The sequence below is a fragment of the Danio aesculapii genome, chromosome 4, assembly GCF_903798145.1.
Source record: "Danio aesculapii chromosome 4, fDanAes4.1, whole genome shotgun sequence".
In the NCBI taxonomy this organism is placed as follows: Eukaryota; Metazoa; Chordata; class Actinopteri; order Cypriniformes; family Danionidae; genus Danio; species Danio aesculapii.
The window spans coordinates 45,018,076-45,040,213 of NC_079438.1; the positions used below are offsets into that span (position 1 = coordinate 45,018,076).

The following is a 22,138-nucleotide window of genomic DNA, read 5'->3' on the forward strand; positions in this document are numbered from 1 at the left end:
ACAGGTTTTCAGCTTTTCTTCCAAATATCTTCTTTTGTGTTCAACAGAATAAAAGGTTTTGAACCACTTAAGGGAGAGTAAATAGTGAGTAAATTTTCATTTTCTGAGTGAGCTATCCCTTTAAGCTTGTATATGCTTACACACTACAGATTAGACTACATCTAATATCCAAAAAATAGCATTCAAGAGTTAACACTTGGATATTGCTTGATTAAAAATAGCAGGTTTGGCATGCTGTCCTGGGAGAGAATCCTGAGCTCGGAGATAATTGAACCCAGGGTTCCCGCCTGGTCAATGAGCATGTAAGGGGTACGAGATCAGGTAGCTGTTGAGAGCTCCCCCTGGTAAAGGAGGAAAAGGGAGATGGGGTGGATGTGGGGATTCTTCAAAAAACAAAGATAGGGGGGTTTGGAATAATGCGATTGGCTTACTGATGATTACAGATAAGAGACCGGCCGCTATCAATCATATCACGAACTCCTCTCGAAATTAGTATGTGAAACTTCCTTAAAAGACTACAAATTACTCTTTAACGCTATTTATCGATTGAGAAGTCAAAAACATTCTGCTGTATGACTTATTAGTAGTTCTAGCATCCCTCTAAAATGTTAAGGCAGTTGCCTGAAAGCTACCTGAAATTTTAATAAGACCTTAAATAAACTGTAAAAATTTATTAATTTACCAATTGAAAACACGTAAAAATACTTTTGAAAATGTTTAAATTGTTGTGGAAGCAAACAACATTCTGTCTCAATGTGAAACTCACCTTTGTCAGTTGTTTGTGTTACGTTCCTCATTGAGTTTGATGAACATTTTAGGATGTCACTTAATTAAATGCAAGATTGAAATGCAAAGATGTGCATAAATTCTAAGCAATTATACACTCAGTAGAGTCGAATACACTTTTTATATGATAATGAGCCATTTACAGACGATGTGATTGGCTGACTTGATTAACTAGTGAAGTAATCTCATTGCACAATATTTAAAACATTATTTTAAGAATTTTGCAAACAAAAGTTCATCCTCAAAAATGACTGTATATAATAATATAGAATTTCCTCAGAAAATCCAGCACGGTGGCTCAGTGGTTGGCACTGTTGCCTAACAGCAAGAACATCGCTGGTTCGAATCTTGGGTGGCCCAGTTGGCATTTCTGTGTGGAGTTTGCATGTTCTACCCATGTTGGCGTCCCCCATAGTCCAAAGACATGCACTATACAGTAGGTGAATTGGATGAACTAAATTGCCCATAATGTATGAGTGCGTGAGTGAATGTGAGAGTGTATGAGTGTTCCTCAGTACTGAATTTGTGGCTGGAAGGGCATCCTCTGTATAAAATACATGCTGGAATAGTTGGCGGTTCATTCCGCTGTGGTGACCACTGATAAGTAAAGGACTAAGCCGAAGGGAAATAAATGAATTTCCTCAATAAAAAATCATCCTCCTGCCTCCAATTGCAAGAAAAGATGTTTGTTATTAGTGTATCATCTGCCTGCCGCTGTGAGGTCCAGCTTGTTGCAAAAATGTTTACAGAAACAATCATTTTTATTAATATATAATAAAATATTGTGCTAGTTTTCCAGGAAGTGACAAGTTTATTCCATTATACATGAAATGAAAACAGTCCTTTATATGCAAATGTTATATGCAGCATTCAAAGTTTGGATGAAAACAAAACCGTATGTCACAACAGGACGCCTACAGCAAATTCAGACATATTTGGGAGTGACATTAGAAAAAGGTTTGGTCCTTATTTCAATGTAATCACAAGTAAATGGCACTGAATAAATTTAAAGAGACAGTTCACCCAAAACTGAATTGTCTGTCATCGTTTACTCACTCCAAACATATTTAACACTGGTAGCCATTGACTTCCATTGTATTTTTTTCTGCTATGGTTGTCATTGGCTGCAAATAACCAGCATTTGAAAAAAAATTCTTCTTCTGTGTTAAGGAAAATACTCATAAAGTGGTAAAACCACATGAGAGAAAGTAAATGATGGTCATTTTTTTGTTTTTGTGTGAACTATCCCTTTAAAACAGGATCTATAATGCTTTGAGGTTGTCTTCTTTCAACCATATCCAGTCAAATTTGAATTTGAAACCCTTCAAACAGCCACAAATAAACATCTATTGACCGAACACGTTATAGCTATGGGAACATGTTATCAGAAAGTGCAACAAAACATGATATTCACACTTGAAAAGATTACAATCTAAATACGGTTGCAATCCGTATCCTTTTCGTTGGCTCGCTTTTCCACTAACCTGTAAGCCGTGCAGCTTGGCTGTGTTCATTCAATAGTACTCCATCACAAAAAAAGATGCAAGCTGGGAGGAAATAAGAAAGGATTTTGGTGTCAATCTGAACACATGGTCAATAAAGAAAGATACATTTGAACATGTTAGTACTAGGTGGAAACTGTAATGCGTCTCGCCTGACTACTTGTGATCTGAACAATGAAAACTGATGTTGATAGAAAGTGGAAATGCTTCTGTAAGTCTCTCAAAAAAATTCTGTATCAGTAGGACTTGCTCAAATCTGAGAGTACCTGCTGGGTCATAATAGCGCTCTTTATTAAACACTGTTGGATTTTTCGAGCATTTAGGAATGTGTTGATTTCCCCTGTCACATAAAGCGCTAAATCTTTTTGTGTGTTTATGTTTTTGTGGCAATCAATCAACATGTTTTAGTGTAGTTATTGTTGCATGTTATATTTTAGCATGGAGATACACCCACAGGCTTTAAATAATTGGCTGTAAGGCCTCTGTATGAAACACTTTGTTCTGTCATTTTAATAGGAATCCAGCATTTGTGCTTGGACTCTTGTAGACTAGTCTGTGAGAGCCCCGGGCGAACGAATAACACCAGTGCCGATGCTGCTCTGAAATAAACTTTAAATTATTAATTCGGGATATATATCATCAAGAACAAAAAAATCTGGCTGAATAAGACATTACATTTTCAATTACAGAAGTGAAGATTGAGTTTTTTTCATCCTCATTTTAAGCTCTGAATCCTCCAAAGCAGACACGTTGTGACAGATAATACAGATAAGGATTTCTCTAGACTATTTGGTGTTGTACCAAAACACAGTGCGCTGATGGATTTACAGTGTGTGTAGATTTCAACATGGAAACGTCCATTGCTGAAGCAACTGTTTGGATCTACAAGTATCAGCTCTCAGAATGGGGTTGCTATGTTTCTGTGTTAGTTAGTAAGATTGGATTTCATAGGTTTTCTTAAGTTATTGGTTATTTTATTATATCACTGCAACCCTACTCTAGACAAGTGTGGTGATTGATGGATGGATGGATGGATGGAATAGTGGAAGAATGAAATGATGGATAGAAAATACTCTTAATCTGTTCTGAATCAATTTAGAGTTGAAAGTTCCGAGTTAATTAATGGAAAAAATGAGGGAACAATAGAATGGTTGATGGATGGATGGATGGATGGATGGATGGATGGATTGATTGGAGAATGAGACAGTGAATAATTAGAATGATAGATGGATGGATGGAAGAATCATGTATAGAGAATGAGTGGATGTAAGGATGGATGGATAGATGGATGGATTGAAGAAGGCATTATAGATAGAAAATGAGTGAATATAAGAATAGAACAAGAATAAATGAGTGAATGGTATGGTGTATGAAAAAATTGAAGAATGATGGATAGAAGGATAAATTGATGAATGATGATTGAATAAAAGTGAATGGTTGGTTGGAGGAACGTAACGATGGATAGAATATAAGTGGATGGAAGAAAAGAACAATAATGAATGAATGAATGAATGAATGAAATGATGGATGGATAGATGGAAGGATTGTAGAAGAAATAGAAAATGAGTGAAACTAAGAATAGAACAAGAATGAATGAGTGAATGCTATTATGTATGAAAAAATTGATGGAATGATGGATAGAAGGATACATTGATGAATGATGATTGAATAAAAATGAATGGTTGGTTGGAAGAACGTACTGATGGATAGAATATAAGAGGATGGAAGAAAAGAATAATAATGAATGAATGAGTGAATGATTGAATGATGGCTGTATAACAGATCTTCTTTACTCAAAATTTTCTTCACTAAATATATCTTGTAATAAGAATAATAAACTGATTAATTTGCTGTAAAGGAGATGAATGCAGATTAAGAGCACGATTTTGTGCTGGGGTGATATAAACAGAGAAAAGAAATGTGAAGAAGATTATATAAAGTGTTCTTGAGGAGGAGCGAGTGGGTGGACCGAAGGACGAGTGTATATCTATGAAAAGTGGAAGAGAAAAAGCTGGAGGCTGAGAAAGTGAGGGAGTGAAAGGGACAGAAAGCGAAAGGTCTGTTAATGCTGTGTAAGGACTGAACTGAGTCACACATGCAGCGCTGTGCATTATTTTTCTAAATATATTCAGACTTCTACATATTTGTTTGCCATCTTTCAATCAAACCTTCAGGTAGCTGCCAAAAAAGTCAATAGTATCTAACTGCAGACTTATATATGCAAACTGAGATATTGCAATCTCAGACACAATGCACTCAATGGAGCTAGTGACGTCACTGTGAGGGGTGGGGTTCCTCAAAATAACAATGTTCCAACAATGCGCCTTAACACACCTCCATTCTAGGCCGGCACAACCATGACTCCACAAAGTGGCACAAATGGATTTGCTGTCTAAACAAAGTGGCACAAAATGGGAAAATTACGGTTGCGCTGGTCTGAAAATAGCAACAAATCGCGCAATGCACGTCTTGCGCTGGGTACATGATACAAGGGCCTAAGAGTTGTTTTTCTTGGGGGTTTTTTTACCCGGCCCCTTCTCCTTCAACATGATGCACACACCAACAAATCGTGACCATGTCTGCAGATCAAGCCACACACTTTTAGCTGATCAGCTGATGTTTACATTTGTAATATTTGAATCATATGCAAAATAAGTTAAATTATAAAATAGGTTTTAATAACTCTGAATCTGCATTTCAGAGGCTGCTACTGTCTTCTGGAGGATGCATTTTCTCATATATTAAGACTGACTGAATATGAAAAATGCTATGTTTTCCAACCCAGGGTTCCCAAATATAATTAGGTAAACAGGCAGTGGATGAAGTTATCGAGACCAAAGCAAAGACAGACATTCCAACACAGAAACCACCCTTTCAAAGCAGAATAACTGACCAATGTTTTTCATATAAACAAATATATTTACTTAGCATTTTTCCTAAATATCTGACAGCAAATTTTATGATTTAGAATAATCAAAAACCACAGTATCTTTAAGCACTAAACCCCCTAAAGCACCGTTTATGTAGTAGTTTAGTTTTTGTTCCATAGAAAACAAGCAGCCAATTTGAGCGTTTTGAGGCAACAAATGCTTGATTAAATTACCAAATTCAAATGTCTGTGCTTCCCTTTAAATATTCATTGAAACATGGTGTTAGCGTTCCTGTTATTTTTTCCTTAATCAGCGTGAACTGCAGTGTTTTTGGTCGGTGATGTAATGACTAGGTCTTCCAGCACTCTTGACAAATGCTGCTAATTGATCACAGCTGTGGTGTGAATGCTGCTTTTTGCCAGTTCTTCCTCCCAAATGCTTTGAGGATGGTGTCGTGTTGAGGTCAGAGTACAGCGTGTGTTTTGTTGTGTTTGCAGATATCGACGAGTGTGCGGAGGGGAAGCACTACTGCAGGGAGAACACCATCTGTATGAACACACCAGGCTCTTTTATGTGCGTCTGTCACACCGGCTTCGTTCGTATTGACGATTACTCCTGCACAGGTGAGTACAGTGACAATTCACATGTGCCAGGGAAAGTTTGTGAAGAATTTATGGTTAAGCCATGACTCCAGGCTGTTAAAATGGTTTTATAAACACCATAACCTCATTACAAAAGCTTTGTTTGACACATTTTGTTTGTTTGTTTAGACTTTGTTAATCCCAGATGGATATTCACGTCACAGCAAAACTCTCGATACCATTAAATAAATTACATGTATATAAAAGGCAATAATATTAATAAAATTACATTCATATTGTAAACTTTAGTTTCAAACAATGTGTAGACACTAGTCCATATCTACAGGATTAATGCTATTATTTTTTAGCATTCATCTAGTATGACTTTGGCTGTACAATCTGATCACTGTTGGGAAAAATGACTTCCTGTATCGTTCCCTTAAACACCTGGGCTGAATAAATCTTGAGCTAAAAGAGCTTGCACACGCTTTGACCGTATCAAGAAGGGGATGACAATCGTAGTTCATCATACTGACAAATTTGTCCATCATGTGCTATCTCTTCTATGGTGGGTAGTGTACACCTCACAATAGTCCCTGTCCTTTTTAATAAGCTTATTTTGTTTTTCTCCTTCTCCAACAATCCACAATCCAAAATTGAGTTACAATCCACATTTGTGCTGGTAAATCATATTTTATTAATTATTATATTTACATTTTGAATAAAAAAAATTTCAATTTTAATTACACACACACACACACACACACACACATACACTCACTGGCTACTTTATTAGGTACACCTGTACAACTGCTCGTTAATGCAAATTTATAATTAGCCACTCATATGGCAGCAACTCAGTGCATTTAGGCATGTAGATGTGAATGTACAACATGTCGAATCTTGAGGTGGGTGGGCTACAGCAGCAGAAGACCACACTGGGTGCCACTTCTGTCAGCTAAGAACAGGAAACTGAGGCCACAATTCGCACAGGCTCACCAAAATTGGACAATAGAAGATTAGAAAAACTTTGCCCTGTCTGATGAGTCTCGATTTCTGCTGGTAGGGTCAGAATTTGGCATCAACAACATGAAAACATGGATCCATCCTACATTGTATCAACGGTTCAGGCTGGTGGTGGTGGTGTAATGGTCTGGGGGAATATTTTCTTAGCACACTTTGGGCCCATTAATACCAATTGAGCACCATGTCAACGCCACAACCTACCTGAGTATTGTTGCTGACCATGTCCATCCCTTTATGACCACAGTGTAATCATCTTCTGATGGCTACTTCCAGCAGAATAACACGCCATGTCATAAAGGGTGAATCATCTCAGACTGGTTTCTTGAACAGGACAATGTACTCAAATAGAGCACCTTTGGGATGTGGTGGAACAGGAGATTCGCATCATGGATGTGCAGCCGATAAATCTGCAGCAACTGCATGATGCTATCATGTCAATATGGACCAAACTCTGAGGAATATTTCCAGAACCTTGTTGAATTGAAGGATTAAGGCAGTTCTGAAGGCAAAAGTGGGTCCAACCCGGTACTAGTAAGGTGTACCTAATAAAGTGGCCGGTGAGTGTATATTAGTAATATAGATAAATACACTTCTAAATAAACAATTAAATGTAATGATATATTTATTTGACAGGTTTGTTAATGAGTACACTTGAAGTACATAAAGGTTCATCTAAATTATTTTATATTATTATTAATAATAATAATAATAATAATAATGACAAATTGAATTAAACAGAATATATTTCAATATTATCTTTTCTTACATCGCTGATATTTTTTAAATCATAAAGTCACTTAATTTTAAGTATAGTATAAAATAAGATTTAATATCTTAGTATGCTTCTCAGGTAAATGTAACTTAATACATCGCATTATTTAGATATTCATTCATTCATTCATTTTCCTTCGGCTCAGTCCCTTTACTCATCAGGGGTCACCACAGCAGAATGAGCTGCCAACTTATCCAGCATATGCTTTACACAGCGGATGCCCTTCCAGCTGCAACCCAGTATTATGAAACCCCCATACACTCTCACATGCACTCATACACTACGGCCAATTTAGTTTATTCAATTCACCTATAGTGCATGTCTTTGGACTGTGAGGGAAACCGGAGCAACCGTAGGAAACCCACGTGAATACGTGGAGAACATGCAAACTCTACACAGAAATGGCAATTGGTCTAGCCGGGATTTGAACCAGCGACCTTCTTGTTCTGATGCAACCCTAACCACCATGTCACCCCTTATTTAGATATTCAAACAACATGAAAAATACTCCTTTAAATATTATTTTCTTGTGTGTGTGTGTTAGTAGAGCATCTACCTTTTAGTTTAAATAAAACATGACAAGTAAACCTAGGAGCTAATTATTTTAATATGAGTAAAAATATAGAGAGAAGGGTTTAAACAAATTACTGAGACATAATTAAAAAAATAATGTTTGATGTGTTTTATCTCTAGGCAACACATGCAGAACCCAACAAAATGTTATTTCTTTTATTTATTTAGTATTTTTTGTATTAATCAGGTTTGTTTTATGCAACATATCAAGCATTGTTTTTACCTTTGCTTTAATAAGACATTCAATAGAGGGAAAATGAATGAAACAGAGGCAGAGACCCAAAAAAGCAGAGGGTTTTTTTTTGGGAGGAGTGGGAAAGAAAGAGCATATGCGAACAATTTCACCGAGGGAAAGTACAGATGGTACGTGCTCCTGATCTTTAACTTAAAATAAGCAATTAAATCTCTTCAGGAGTGTGGGATAAGGAAGCAAAAACACGGCGCAAGGGAACATCTCCGCGATAAATGAGCCTTAGTCCTTCTGTGACCTACTTTAAAACTGAATTAATTACAACGAAGAGGCCAGGAAGGTTTCTGTCTCAATAAATACTCTAAGAAGCACAGAAAACGGCACCTGGGCCTGCAAGGTGCACTCACGGCCAACCATTAATTCAGCCTTTATTTTAGAAACTACTCAAGAATTTTTTTTTCTGCTGATCCTCTTAGAAAGGCATGTGTGATCAAGGCCAGCTGCATAGTTATTATTTATTGTTATTATTTTCAAGTTCTCTGCATAACGCTGACCTTGCTGACAGGTTTCGAGGTGGACGATGACCTCTGTTCCTTTTAATGCTGCATGTTGTTTTTTGTGTGTTGAAAGAGCTGGTTTTCTGTATATGAAAGTGCTCTGTGAAACAACTTTCATTGCTTAATTATTTTATTGTGTTCTTTAAGCAAAGCTCTAATGGCCTTGAAGAAACCATCATCAGTTAAACAGCATTGAGTGTGGAGTCAGTAGTTAAATATGCTGGTATCGAGTGTTTTTGTCAAAGAAGCTAAATGATGTTTGCACTGATTTTCTTCGGCTGAAACTTTATAAGCAGTGCGGCAAGATGAAGAGAGATTTAATGAAGTAGTCTTATAATTATTATTACTGGATATTAATTTGGAATTATTGCACTTATAACAACAGTTCATTGTTAGTCACCGATCAATGGCACAGAATGTTTTTTTGTAGTTAAAGGTGCCTTTTGATGCTTCTTTTCTATTGGTGGCGAGCATTTTGCACACTTTTTTTTGCATATTCGCTATCGGGAACCATTAAAAACACTGTCTCAATGTATTAAGCTACATTAGAATGTCCCAAAAGTAAGGCTTATGTTGTGAGAAAGCGGACGAGAGATCATGCAGATCACCTCTTTGCGATTATGGTTGTAGTTACGTCCCATATATTAATATTTGTAATATTCTAGCACAAACAGAAGTGTATGCACAAACAGGGACATATTTAGGGGACATATTTAGAATCAGAATCAGAAAGAGCTTTATTGGCAGGTATGTTCACACGTACGAGGAATTTGTTTTCGTGACAGAATTTCTACAGTGCAACAGGATAACAGAGACAGGACAAAAAACAGATAATAAATATATATATTTTTTTAAATAGAAGTAAGTAGTGAGTGCAAATATACAGATTGACAAGTGTATGTACGTGTTTATTACTATATACAACGTTATATGTGCAGCTGTTATGTGCAAATTGGCATGTAAGTGTGTGGTTAAATAAGTGTATATGTGTATAAAAGTGTATAGCAAGTAGTGATGTTGGTTTCGCAATTATTATTATCAAGTGTTCATGAGATGGATTGCCTGAGGGAAGAAACTGTTTCTGTGTCGGGCTGTTCTGGTGCGCAGTGCTCTGTAGCGTCGACCAGAAGGTAAAAGTTCAAAGAGGCAGTGTGCTGGGTGTGAGGGGTCCACAGTGATTTTGGCAGCCCTCCTGCTCGCTCTGGATAAGTACAGTTCTTGGGGAGTAGGAAGGGTTGTACCAGGGATTCGCTCAGCAGTCCGAACTATTCGATGTAGTCTTTGGAGGTCGTATTTAATAGCTGAGCTAAACCAGACAGTTATTGATGTGCAGATGACTGATTCAATGATGGAGGTGTAGGACTGTTTCAGCAGCTCCTTTGGGAGGTTAAACTTCCTCAGCTGACGAAGAAAGTACAGCCTCTGTTGAGCTTTTTTGACAATGGAGTCAATGTGAGTGTCCCACTTCAGGTCCTGAGAGATGGTGGTACCCAGGAACCTGAATGACTCCACTTAGAGTGTATGAACGTATGAAGGTGCTTGTGGAGATGGTGCTGCATCTTCCAATGGAATGGAATTCTCCTGAATTTTGATGGACACTCTGTACAGGCTACATATAATGTGTAATACAGAATTCACACTTTCAGCTGTAGCATACTGGTTGCATTTGTGTTACATTGCTGAATAGGTAAAAAAGAAAGCCTATGTTGTGTTTTTTTATTATTATTTTTATTTTAGTGTAACTGTATCAATAACAAAATGATGTATGATGCTGAAATTGGATGCAAATACATAGAACGTGTTTGAAAGGAACTCGTAAGTCACCATCAAGTTTGACTACTCAACTGTTTAAGATTTAAAAAATACTTACACACACACACACACGCACACACACAACCGACACAAATTGAAAGAGATGTTATGTTTAGGGGGAAAAGACGTGGCATTTCTGAACACATTATATAGCTTATATGTATTTTTTATTTTGCTTTTGAGGGAGAACTCTGATATCGATTACATGAAGTGATAGAATATGAATCATATATACAGTATGAACATAACCCCATAAATGTGATAGTGTGTTGATGCGTACCATGGTCGATTTTTTTATTTTATTTATTTATTTATTTTATATCAGCGTTTGACAGCTTGAAGGGTGTTCATTTTTAACTCCGATTTGACATTTCCATCACACACCAATCTCTGCATGAATTTTTCATTGTAGTAAGCTTGCGTTACTCACTTGTAGAGAAAGTCAATTCTGTGCTAAGCTGTGTTGAAACAAGGTAAATGGCATGGTCGCCTGAACACATGCATTTATTTTTTATTTATGCCACATTTTTCTTTAACACTATTGGTTAGGTTTAGTGTAGGTGTTACTTTGAAATGCAATAAAGCACCTTTTAGTGCCATTTGACTTCCAAGCTGCATAAATATGTACTTTATAAAAATTATTATTACATTTATGCATTTCTGACAAAACTGAACACTCTTTTTAGTGGTCATTTTATTTTGAAACTCCCTCAAATGATCCAAGACACTCGTTTCTGCACAAATATCGCCATAGGCACATATTTTTCATGAGCCTTAGTTGAATCATGAAGGTGAGAGATGGTTTTTCATCTAAATGCACACCCTGCTGCTTTTATAGCCATTTAATAAATGCATTACTCACAGCAGTTATCAGTATAAGACTATGTTTAATCTCTCTTCTTCCCTCTGGGTCTCTTCCCCTTTTGATGATTGGTTGAAAGGCGTGCGTCAGTTTTTGGATTGGCTCAAAGCTGTGGATCTGCTTCTGTAATTACATAGTGTCTCAGCGAGGCTGGCGAAACATTATTATTTTCAATTATTCATGTGTGCAGTCGCACAGTGAAAAACATTGCGTATTTTGCCTGTGGGATTATTACGAGATAATCTGCAGGCTGCAGTCACATCAGATCAAGCCGGAGCTCATTTAATTTGAAGCTGGAATAGACTTTACCTGATATAAAAAAATAAGCACTTTTAATCAGTTGATCTTGTTTTAATTTAAAACATCAAAAGTTATTGGAATTACTGTAATTATTTTAATTGCGCTCCACTGTTTTCGGATCTGTTCATTAAAGCTCTGCCTAATCACGATCGGCTCAATGATATTTACTAATTACATTCTTTACTCTGCAATGAACAAACCTGTGAGCATATTATGAGGAGTTGTCAGTAACACCAACAGTACCGGTCATTAGTTAGCATTAGTTGTTATTTTAGGGGGAAAAAATAGCCTAATAACTGACATTATGGGAATTTCTTTTCCTCTCGTCTCTCTCATAATGCTTCATTAGTTCTTCTTGGCAGTCAGCAGATGTTAAGCTTAAAAAGATGTTAGTTTCCAATCAGCTCATTTGTGCTCATTATTCTGGACAGAACTGTCCATGTAAATGTTTCTTCAAACTTTCTTCCTTTTAGTTTCTGCTTTTTAAAGAGATGTTTCACTCTGATATTAACATTGTCTTCATTTGCTCATCTTCTGTCTGGAGGAGGTGTTTTGAAGAATGTTCATGCTGCTCTGTTACATACAATGAAAGAAACCGAAGACCTCTTACAGTCAGGGTCACCATTCACTTACAGTTGAAGTCAGAATTATTAGCCCCCCTTTGATTTTTGTTTAGATTTTTCAAATATTTCCCAAATGATGTTTAACAGAGCAAGGAAATTTTCACAGTATGTCTGATAATATTTTTTCTTCTGGAGCAAGTTTTATTTGTTTCATTTCAGCTATATCAAAAGCAGTTTTTAATTTTTGTTAAATTATTTTAAGGTCAATTATTAGGCCCTTTTTTCGACTGTCTACACAACAAACCATTGTTATACAATAACTAGCCTAATTACCCTAACCTGCCTAGTTAACCTAATTAACTTAGTTAAGCCTTTAAAGGTCACCTTAAGCTGTATAGAAGTGTCTTGAAAAATATCTAGTGAAATATTATTTACTGTCATCATGGCAAAGATAAAATAAATCAGTTATTAGAAATGAGTTATTAAAACTATTATGTTTAGAAATGTGTTGGAAAAATCTTCTCTCTGTTAAACAGAAATGAAATGGGAGGCTAATAATTCAGGGAGGCTAATAATTCTGACTTCAACTGTATATTGTAAAAAAAAAAAAAAAAGAACAGCTTGGACATTCTGCTAAATATTTATTTTTGAGTTTCACAGAATAAAGAAGTCATACAGGTTGACTGAGGACATGAGAATGAGTAAAGGAGTTTAATTTCGGAATAAACCATCCACTAAATACTGAAACACAATCATGTCTTCCTAAAATCATATCTTCCCGTGACGAATATGCTTTTATCTATCTGTGTTATGTAAAAAAAGAAAGATATGAAAGTTTCTTTTCCACCACTGAATAAAAATAAATAAATAAAAAAAAGGAAATAATGACTTTCTAATATATCTTCTTGCCATTGCAAGTTTATTTCTTAAAGAGCCAAGAAGAAATGTGAACTGTGAGCTATAAATTCAGAATTGTGAGGGGAAAAATTAACGCCAACCTGATTTCACCAAGTAGGACATTTTCCTGGATTAACATCTATGTTGATCCTGGAACAACATTCCAATCAGCCAATCAGAATAAATGGATATGTTTAACGTTTATGTTAAGTTTAGGCTTACAGATACGCATGTATATACGTGTCTGTGTATGCACTTCTACATGATTGTTATCCATCTGTCATTCCCCTCTAAATTTGGAAATGATTTACAGTCATGGGTGGGTTTAGGGGTAGGGCATAGGTATGGATTACATTTTGAACAAAAATGATGTTCCAGGATCAACATGTTAATACAGGATCGCATTGTACTTGGCAAAATCATGACATGCAAAAATGAATTACCAGATATAAACTCTAGATATGAGAAAGAATAATTGCAAATATCTGCAAGAAATAGTGATATAAAAAAACAAGATGTAAATTAATTCGAAGAAATAAACAGCACAAATTGTGAGCACTAAGTTTAAGGAAGTCAACAGACGAATAATGGCAAGAAATAAATGGGTAAAAGGAAAATACTACAATATATGAACAATTCTGATTTTGTCTCACAGTTTCAAACGTATACAATTCAGACTTTTTGTTCAAATTTTGAGAAAAAAAGGATGCAATAAATGACAAAATAGGAATAAAATAGGAAGTGCTGGATGTAAACTCATTATGTAGTGTTTTGTCCTTGCAATTCTTTGTTTACTTGATGATTCAAAGTTATTTTATTTGAGATGTAATAATTCTTATTCCTGTGAATTCGAAAGTTATGATTAACATTCTTCAGTTTATTATTCAGCAGTGGAAAGGGGCATTATACTGTGCTTAAGATCCACAATTCAACTGATAATGTATCAGATGTTCAAAGGCGAGGAATCGCAGCATTGCGAACACAAATCCAATCAACATCATTCATCAGTTAAAGTGCATTTTAATGACAAGATTTAATGGCATTTTAATGAGAGCGATTTATGGATCTGGGTTGTAAGATTTATGACTAAAGTTGATTAGGCTGTTTCGCTTCAGTGGAGGATGATTTTTGAGGAGATGAAAAGTGACATGAAGAAAAAGACACCATGGCAGGTGCAAACATTGGGAATTGAAGAGACAAAACATAAGAGATGAAAGTATAGTTGCGTGCCGTAAACCATACAAACATTCTCCATTTTTCACCTAGTGGTGGCTGTCAGATCAGCCCATCTGGAGGATAGAAAGCAAATGAATATGTGTGTGAGAAGGAGAGAAGAGCTTTGTTAATATGAGTAATTAGGAGGATAATTGGTGTCGCTTTAGCTGTCATGGGCAGATGAGTCAACGCAGATGAGAAATCAGTCCACACAAACACGTCCACTGTGAGGGATTCATCTCAGTCAGACTCTGCTTGGCATGACTGTAATATCACTGATTGAGCTAAACAGAGCTGGCGTCGAGAGAGCTGATATAGCGAAGATTGGACCAATTTTTTTATTGGCTTGCGTTTTATACTTTTGGGTCATTACATGAGAGAAAAAGTGGTGAATCAAATGTTTTAAATGGTACAGTTGAATTTAGAGCTCTTAAAGGAACACTTCACTTTTTGGTTTTGGAAATAGGCTCATTTTACAACTCCCCTAGAGTGTAAACAGTTGAGTTTTACTGTTTTTGAATGCATTCAGCTGATGTCCGGAAGCACTTTTAGCTTAGCTTAGCATAGATCATTGAATCAGATTAGACCATTAGCAACTATTTTGATCATTTCCAAATCGTGACCCTTCTGTGGTTACATCATGTACTAAGAGCGACAGAAAATAAAAAGTTGCTATTTTCTAGACTGATATGGCTATAGATCATTTCAGTGTGGTGATGTCATTGGCCCATGAACATTTCCTGCTTGTTATCAAACTATTTCATAACTGTAACAGGAGGCCTAATGTTAACCTAATGTTAAAACAGCTATCATGACATTATTTATCAATATGTGGCTCTTTTTGGATTCTCGGAAGCTATAGAAATTAAAAATGTAAAACGGGAAATGCGTTGGGACTATTGTTTTTGTTTACATCTCTCAAAATGGTCAATAGGAACTATATTCTCATTCTGGCAAAACAAGGAATAGGTGTAATAATATTTGATTGAACTATCCTTTTAAGTTTTTTACAGCTATTTATAATATATAAATCTCATTATTACATATAAATATTAAATGCTATTTTAATCTTCTTAGAATAACTCTGATGATCTCTATAATGTTGAACTCCACTGTATATTAACACTCATTAATGTAAAAACCATTAAGCTATCCGCATATATTGTACATCGCTTCAAATAGTTCAGTTTTTGCTTTCTATCTGTAACTTTTGTTTTAACGCAGAGACAAGTGTCTCTCTTTTGATTGGCCAGAATGTTATATTTATGAGCATCGCTGAAGTTTTACTGCAGTTTTCACACAGCACCTTCAAAACTCTTTTTCCAATTCTTCTTAACTCCTGGCTGCTTTGGGAACATTTTCCCCCAAAGAGAAATATTAATGACGGAGGCTGCGGCAAAGGACCTTTCATTGGCATTTCAGGCAGACTGAGTGAAGCTGTTCTTTTACCACTGGGTCACCTGGAGGTCATTGTAAGACTGCAAAACTGTGAGATGATTGCTAAACATTTTTAGCATGGTTTTATTATAATGTGTGCCCTGGTGAATAATATAATAAATGCTGTTTATATTACAGTATAAATCATATTCACGCACAGACAAATATAGGGTAGACCTGAGAAGATCTAAAATGTGTTTGTAACTTAAAATATGGTGAATGTCACAATAGGAGTTATATCATCATTCAGTATATGTTTTTGTAAAAATTAAGCCACATGTACAGTATGCTCTGAGCTATATTTAGTAAATATATATAAAAAAATAAGTGGTCATAAATGTTATAAATATGATTAAAAATATTATATTTTAATTATTAAAAGCTTTTTGCTGATAGTTGGATTTTAAGTTTCGTGGCAAAATATAATATTTAGGGCTGCATTTTAATCCTTAAAAACAATTTTAATTTATATAATCAAATAGTTCTTATTCTAATTATAAGATTTTTATTGTGTATTTTTGATTTATAATTTATTGTATTTTATTTATTTGTATAATATATATATATATATAAATATATATATATGTATTAAATTCTATCTTATTTTATTATCTTTTATTTTTGTTTATGTAAAGCACTTTGAATTACCCTTGTGTATGAAATGTGCTATATAAATACAGTGCTCAGCATATATAAGTACACCTCCCACAAATCTCTCATTTAAATTAATATTTTCGATAGGATGCTTTACAATATTATATTTGTGCATATACATTAGATTACTCAGTACTCAAACCAAATCTGGAGCTAATCTAACAAAATAACTTCCAATAATGGTTCAAAAATTTGTAGCCCAAATTTATATGTTATAGAAAAATATTAAATAACATTTTCAAAAATAGAAAAAATAAAGAGAAGCAAAAATATTTACAATTTTGTTACAATGTTGTAGTTTGTCATTTTTATTTTTATTTTTTTTGCTATAATTTAAGTGCATTGAAATGTGTTATCTTTCCATTTCTAAAGATGTTCTGTGGCTAAAATATTATTTGGAATAAATATATCTGTTTAATAAATCTGTTTTGTTCAAATGCCAATATATATTACACTGAGAAATGGATAAAAATATTCATTTTCAAAATGGTGTGTACTCAATTATGCTGAGCACTGTATATTTGCCTATATGCTACAATTTTCTGGTATGGAACTCTTGTTTTACTGAATGACACTTTTTGTCTTCTGAATATGGTTCAAAATGAATGATAGTAATTAATTATTTGCTAAAAGAAATTATGCACAATATATGAAAAAATGTAACCTGTATTATTAATTATTAAAAAATGTATTGTATTTATACTTGAATGTAATAAAAAATATGCATATTTAGCTTTTTGAGCCTTTGCCTCCCAGCTAGAGAGAATCTGCAAAAACTCTGACAGCCTCTCAAATGTGCAGACAATCTTCAGCTAAGACTGTGGCGCATTATTTTTGTACAATAGTGTCAGTTATTCCCTAAGCACTGTGCTCATACACATCTGACTCCTACCCCTTTCTGTGTTTTTATCCTTTCTTTCCTTTCTCCTTCTGCCTGTTTTTCATCTTTGAGGTGGAACTTTTTTTTCCCTTTGAGGAAAAAAACAGCAGCAAGGAAGATAGAAAGTGCCGAACATGCAAAAAGTTTGAGGAAAGTGTGCAAACCCACGCTCATACACACTTCTTTTTTGTGTTTTTCAGAGCACGATGAGTGTGTGCGTGGACTGAATACCTGTGATGAAAACGCTCTTTGCTTCAACATAGTTGGCGGACACAGTTGCTCCTGTAAACCTGGGTACATCGGTAATGGAACTTTCTGCAGAGGTAAGAACAAATATATGCTGCGTTAGTCCTTTATTTACATTAGCATCAGCAGCTTATTAGCTTTTGTTGACTTTGCAGCTAATAAGATTGTCTGCTTAACATTTAACTAGTGTATTTTGGGTTTTAGCTTTTAAATGAAACCCTCCACCTCCCCCAGCTCCACCTGTCAAGGTTTTTATATACTTCTATACATCCAGCTGAAGTAGGTGTATCTTACATGCTAACAGTAGCATATCTTTGTATCTGATAGCAATACCGAGTCCATAATATTCCCTTGAAACCCTCCACCTCCCCCAGCTCCACCTGTCAAGGTTTTTATGTACTTCTTTACATCCGCCCTACTAAAGAAAATGGCTTAAACTAGCCAAAAAGTGTAGAGCGGGGTGTACAGCAAAAAAATGTAGAGCGGGGTTGGGGGGGGGGGGGTGTTGGAGGGTTGGTCGATAGCACAGTGAAGACCGGGAGGGGGGGTTTGGGGGTGGCGATCGCAAAGTGAAGAGCAGGGGGGTGGGGGGAGGGGGTGTTGTTCTGATCGAGCAAGTGCCTGCTCAGAGGGGCACCTCTCCCAATGAGGGCAAAGGGGCAGTGGCTCTAGCAACCGGCCCACCACCTGTGCACGGCCCTGGTTCTTAACCACGTTTCTGGAGGACCACCTCCATGTTTTGGATGTCTTTTTTGTCTGTCACACCCATTACAGGTCTTTCAATCTCAGGTGTTTTTGGTTAAAGAGACATGGAAAATGTGCAGAGCTGCTGGTCCTCCAGAAATGTGGTTGAGAAACACTGGCCTAGGGTTATGTAGAAAAACAAAGAATTACATCTAGCAGAATACTATTGGAAGGTGACTAATCGTTGCTTCCAATGAACCCCTTCACCTCCCCCAGCTCCATCTGTCAAGTTTTTTTTTATGTACAGTACTTCTATACATCCAGTAAATGTAATATGTATCTTACATGCTAAAAGTAGCATATCTTTGTATCTTATAGCAATACAGAGTCCACACTTCTTTCTCTGAAACCCTCCACCTTCTCCAGCTCCACCTGTCTAAATATACAATGGAAGAGATTCAAGTGAAAGTGTAAAAATGTCTATAGATATGACATGGTGTTAATTTGTATTTACATTTTACTTCAGCTATTGTACAATTTTACAAACAGCACCATAATTCCAAGCAATTATTTTTGAAGCAGGGTTTTTTTCACTGACAGCCATTAAAACAAAGTTACGCAGCACACTAGACATTTGCAACACTGCCACTCATTTTTTGTTGTTGGGACTTTTATTATTATTATTGCAGGGAATATCCTAGGGCAATGGTTCTTAACCACGTTCCTGGAGGACCACCAGCACTGCATGTTTTGTATGACTTTTTTGTCTGTCATACCCATTACATGTCTTATAATCACTGCTAATGAGCTGATGATCTGAATCAGATGTGTTTTGTTAAGGAGACATAGAAAATGTCCACAGCTGGTAGTCCTAAAGAACGTGGTTGAGAAACACTGGCCTAGAGTTATGTAGAAAAACACAATTACATGTAGCAGAATATTATTGGAAGGTGACTAATCGTTATTTTCGAAACACCCCAATTATCGCCCAATTTAATTTAAATCAAGCGTGTGCCTGTTGGAGGGAATGTGGAGAACAAGTAGCTACACACACACACACACCCACACAGTCTTTTGGGACTGTCCTGTTCTAGTTCCTCACTCAACAAATTTATTGGATTTCATTAATAAAACTTTCAAAGTTATTTCACCTTGAGGCTATTTAGTTGCTCTGCTAGGAGTTAAAACAGATTTATTAAAAAGTAACAAAGAAGGTATCTCCTATGAATACTGTTCGCTGCAGCTAAAATGAACAATACAATCAAATGGCTCTAGAGAAAACCACCAACACTAGAGGAATGATTAAGGACAATGAAGGAAGTCTATGGAAAGAAAAACATTGCAAATAGTCTAAGAATGAGTGTTTGAATAGCAATGGACACCCTTAAATAGGAGGAGGAAGTGGAAATGCCTCCTATTCCTGCATGTTAATTCCCGTCTGTTCCTAAAGACATTGGTTGTTTAATTCTTAAAAGTTGTTTACTTTTTAAAAAAAAATAACCTGACCCCATCTAAAGATATTATGTTCAGGGTTTTTTTTGCTGTTTTTATATCTAAATTCTTAATGTTGTACTGTAACATGCAATGGTGCTACCAAATTATGTACAGATCGAAACTATATGAAGAGTTCAGATGCATAAACCTCTAAGTACCATCTAGATTTTTCTTCTACAATGAGAATTTTCTCTGCCTTTTTATGTTTATGATCAGTTATTTCATGTAAAAATCTATTGAAATAATTTATTATTTGCATAAAAGTGAAATTACTGAAAAAAATGCTAATTTTAGAAAAAACTTTCAGAGGACACTTAAAGGTTTTTGAGTCTGAACACTTTATATATCTGTGCATGTTTTGCAGTAGGATGATAAATAGAAAAGTTAGGTTAAAAAGAAGCCTAGAGCTCCCACTGATTGAGTGTCATGATGATCTGCAGTGAAAGTTAGATATAACTATTCATTGCACAAATAAATGTTATATATATTATTATATATCTACGTATCTATGTATGCTTATTCATGCAGAGTATTTTACATGCTCATGCTATTGAATATGTGTATCTAAATTCATTAAAAAATCCATACTTTTACACAATGAGCATTTTTCTCAGCCCCTTCTGTTTGTGCTCAGTTATTTCATGTTAAAATCGATGAAAATAACCTATTCTTTGCCATAAAAGTGAAATACTGAATCAAGACAACGGAGCCTGAGAAAATATGCAAATTTTAGAAGAAAATTTAGAGGTTTTTGCATCTGAACTCTTTATATATGTATGTGCATGTTTTGCAATAGGATGGTAGATTAATAAAAGTAAGGGAAAGAGCTCCCACTGATTTAGTGTAACGGTGGTCTGCTATGGAAATGCGATGTGCCTGTTTACTACATAAATAAATGTTAGAATACTGATAATAATAATAATACCTTTTATTTATAGGTGCCTTTCAAAGTACTCAAGGACACCTTACAGTATTTAGCAAGCACATCATGAAAATGCAAGCAATGAAAGGCAATAAACAGGATATTTATCCAGCAAATCATTAAAGTTGTCTGAGATTTAAAACTGAAAATAGTGTCCACTTGGCGAATATGCAAAGGCAGGGAGCTCCAACTTTGGTGCTCTCAACTAAAAGCCCTGCCACCAAATGTTATACATTGTCAAACCTATGAATTTCTGAATGCTTATTCATGCAGCAGTAGCAGAGTATTTTACATGCTCACGCTATTGAATATGTGTATCTGTCGACATTACAAAATACATACATTTTCTTCAGAAACCCTCCTCCTCCCCAGCTCCACCTGTCTAGTTGTCAAAAGTAGCAATTCAAGTAAAGAAAGAAACATATTACTAGCATATAAATGAATGTGTATCAGCTTTAAAAGTGTGCTTGACTGTTTACTTTACTGTGCACAAACGCGTCAATCTTATAGCACCAAACTCAGAAAGTAATACCATTAAATTAAAAAAATATTATTAATATTTGTAGTATCAACCTGGTTCCAAGGAGCAAGTGTGTTTAGCACCCACATTCTGTGCACATGTCTCTCAACTTCTTGTTTACAGAGACATTTCTTTTATTTATTTGTGTGTGTGTGTTTTGTGTTTGGTGTGTAGCACTGTGTGAAGGCCAGTGTCTCAACGGAGGCTCCTGTGTCGCTCCAGATACCTGTGTCTGCCAGCAGGGCTTCACCGGGAAGAGATGTGAGACAGGTAAGACACAATTAGGCCATTTCCTCTAACCTTTCAACAGGAGGCAGAACAAGAAAGTGAGAGTGGAGGAAAGTGTACAACATATTCACATACTGTGATGTTGCCCTCCGGTGTTTTTAGATAAGAGTGATGGACTCAGATGGTAGGAATATTATGCTATAGGAGCTGCAGAAGTCATGGAGGTGTTGTTTTTTTGGTATTTGGTCGCAGCAGGTGAGATGCTTACCTCGGATGATTTCCCAAAAATGTGAAAATGGCTAAAGGTGCCTGTCTGTAAACTGTGCCCCCAAACATACACATGTTGGAGATGTATATGATATGTTCTGAAGGGTGGTGATCTTTGTGGCGTCATGCTAAATATCACTTTTAGTTGATTTTAGTACATCTGTTTTTTCAAGAATGTAGACTCAAAATGATTTATGCTGCTTTTTTAAATTACTTATATAAAATGAGAACTTTTTTAGATTTATTTTTGAGAGAACTTAATAGTTTTATGTTCAATCGACTGAAATTTGTTAATAATTC

General features: G+C 35.6%; 1 protein-coding gene across 1 annotated transcript in view; it reads left to right on the forward strand.

Moving 5' to 3' along the window:
- nell2b (neural EGFL like 2b) overlaps positions 1–22,138 on the forward strand; it is an 82,623-nt gene that overhangs the window by 27,993 nt on the left and 32,492 nt on the right. The window contains exons 13-15 of the mRNA XM_056455786.1: positions 5,656–5,781; positions 17,678–17,800; positions 21,518–21,613. Coding sequence (XP_056311761.1) covers positions 5,656–5,781; positions 17,678–17,800; positions 21,518–21,613 — 345 coding nt within the window. The remainder of the gene's footprint in view (positions 1–5,655; positions 5,782–17,677; positions 17,801–21,517; positions 21,614–22,138) is intronic.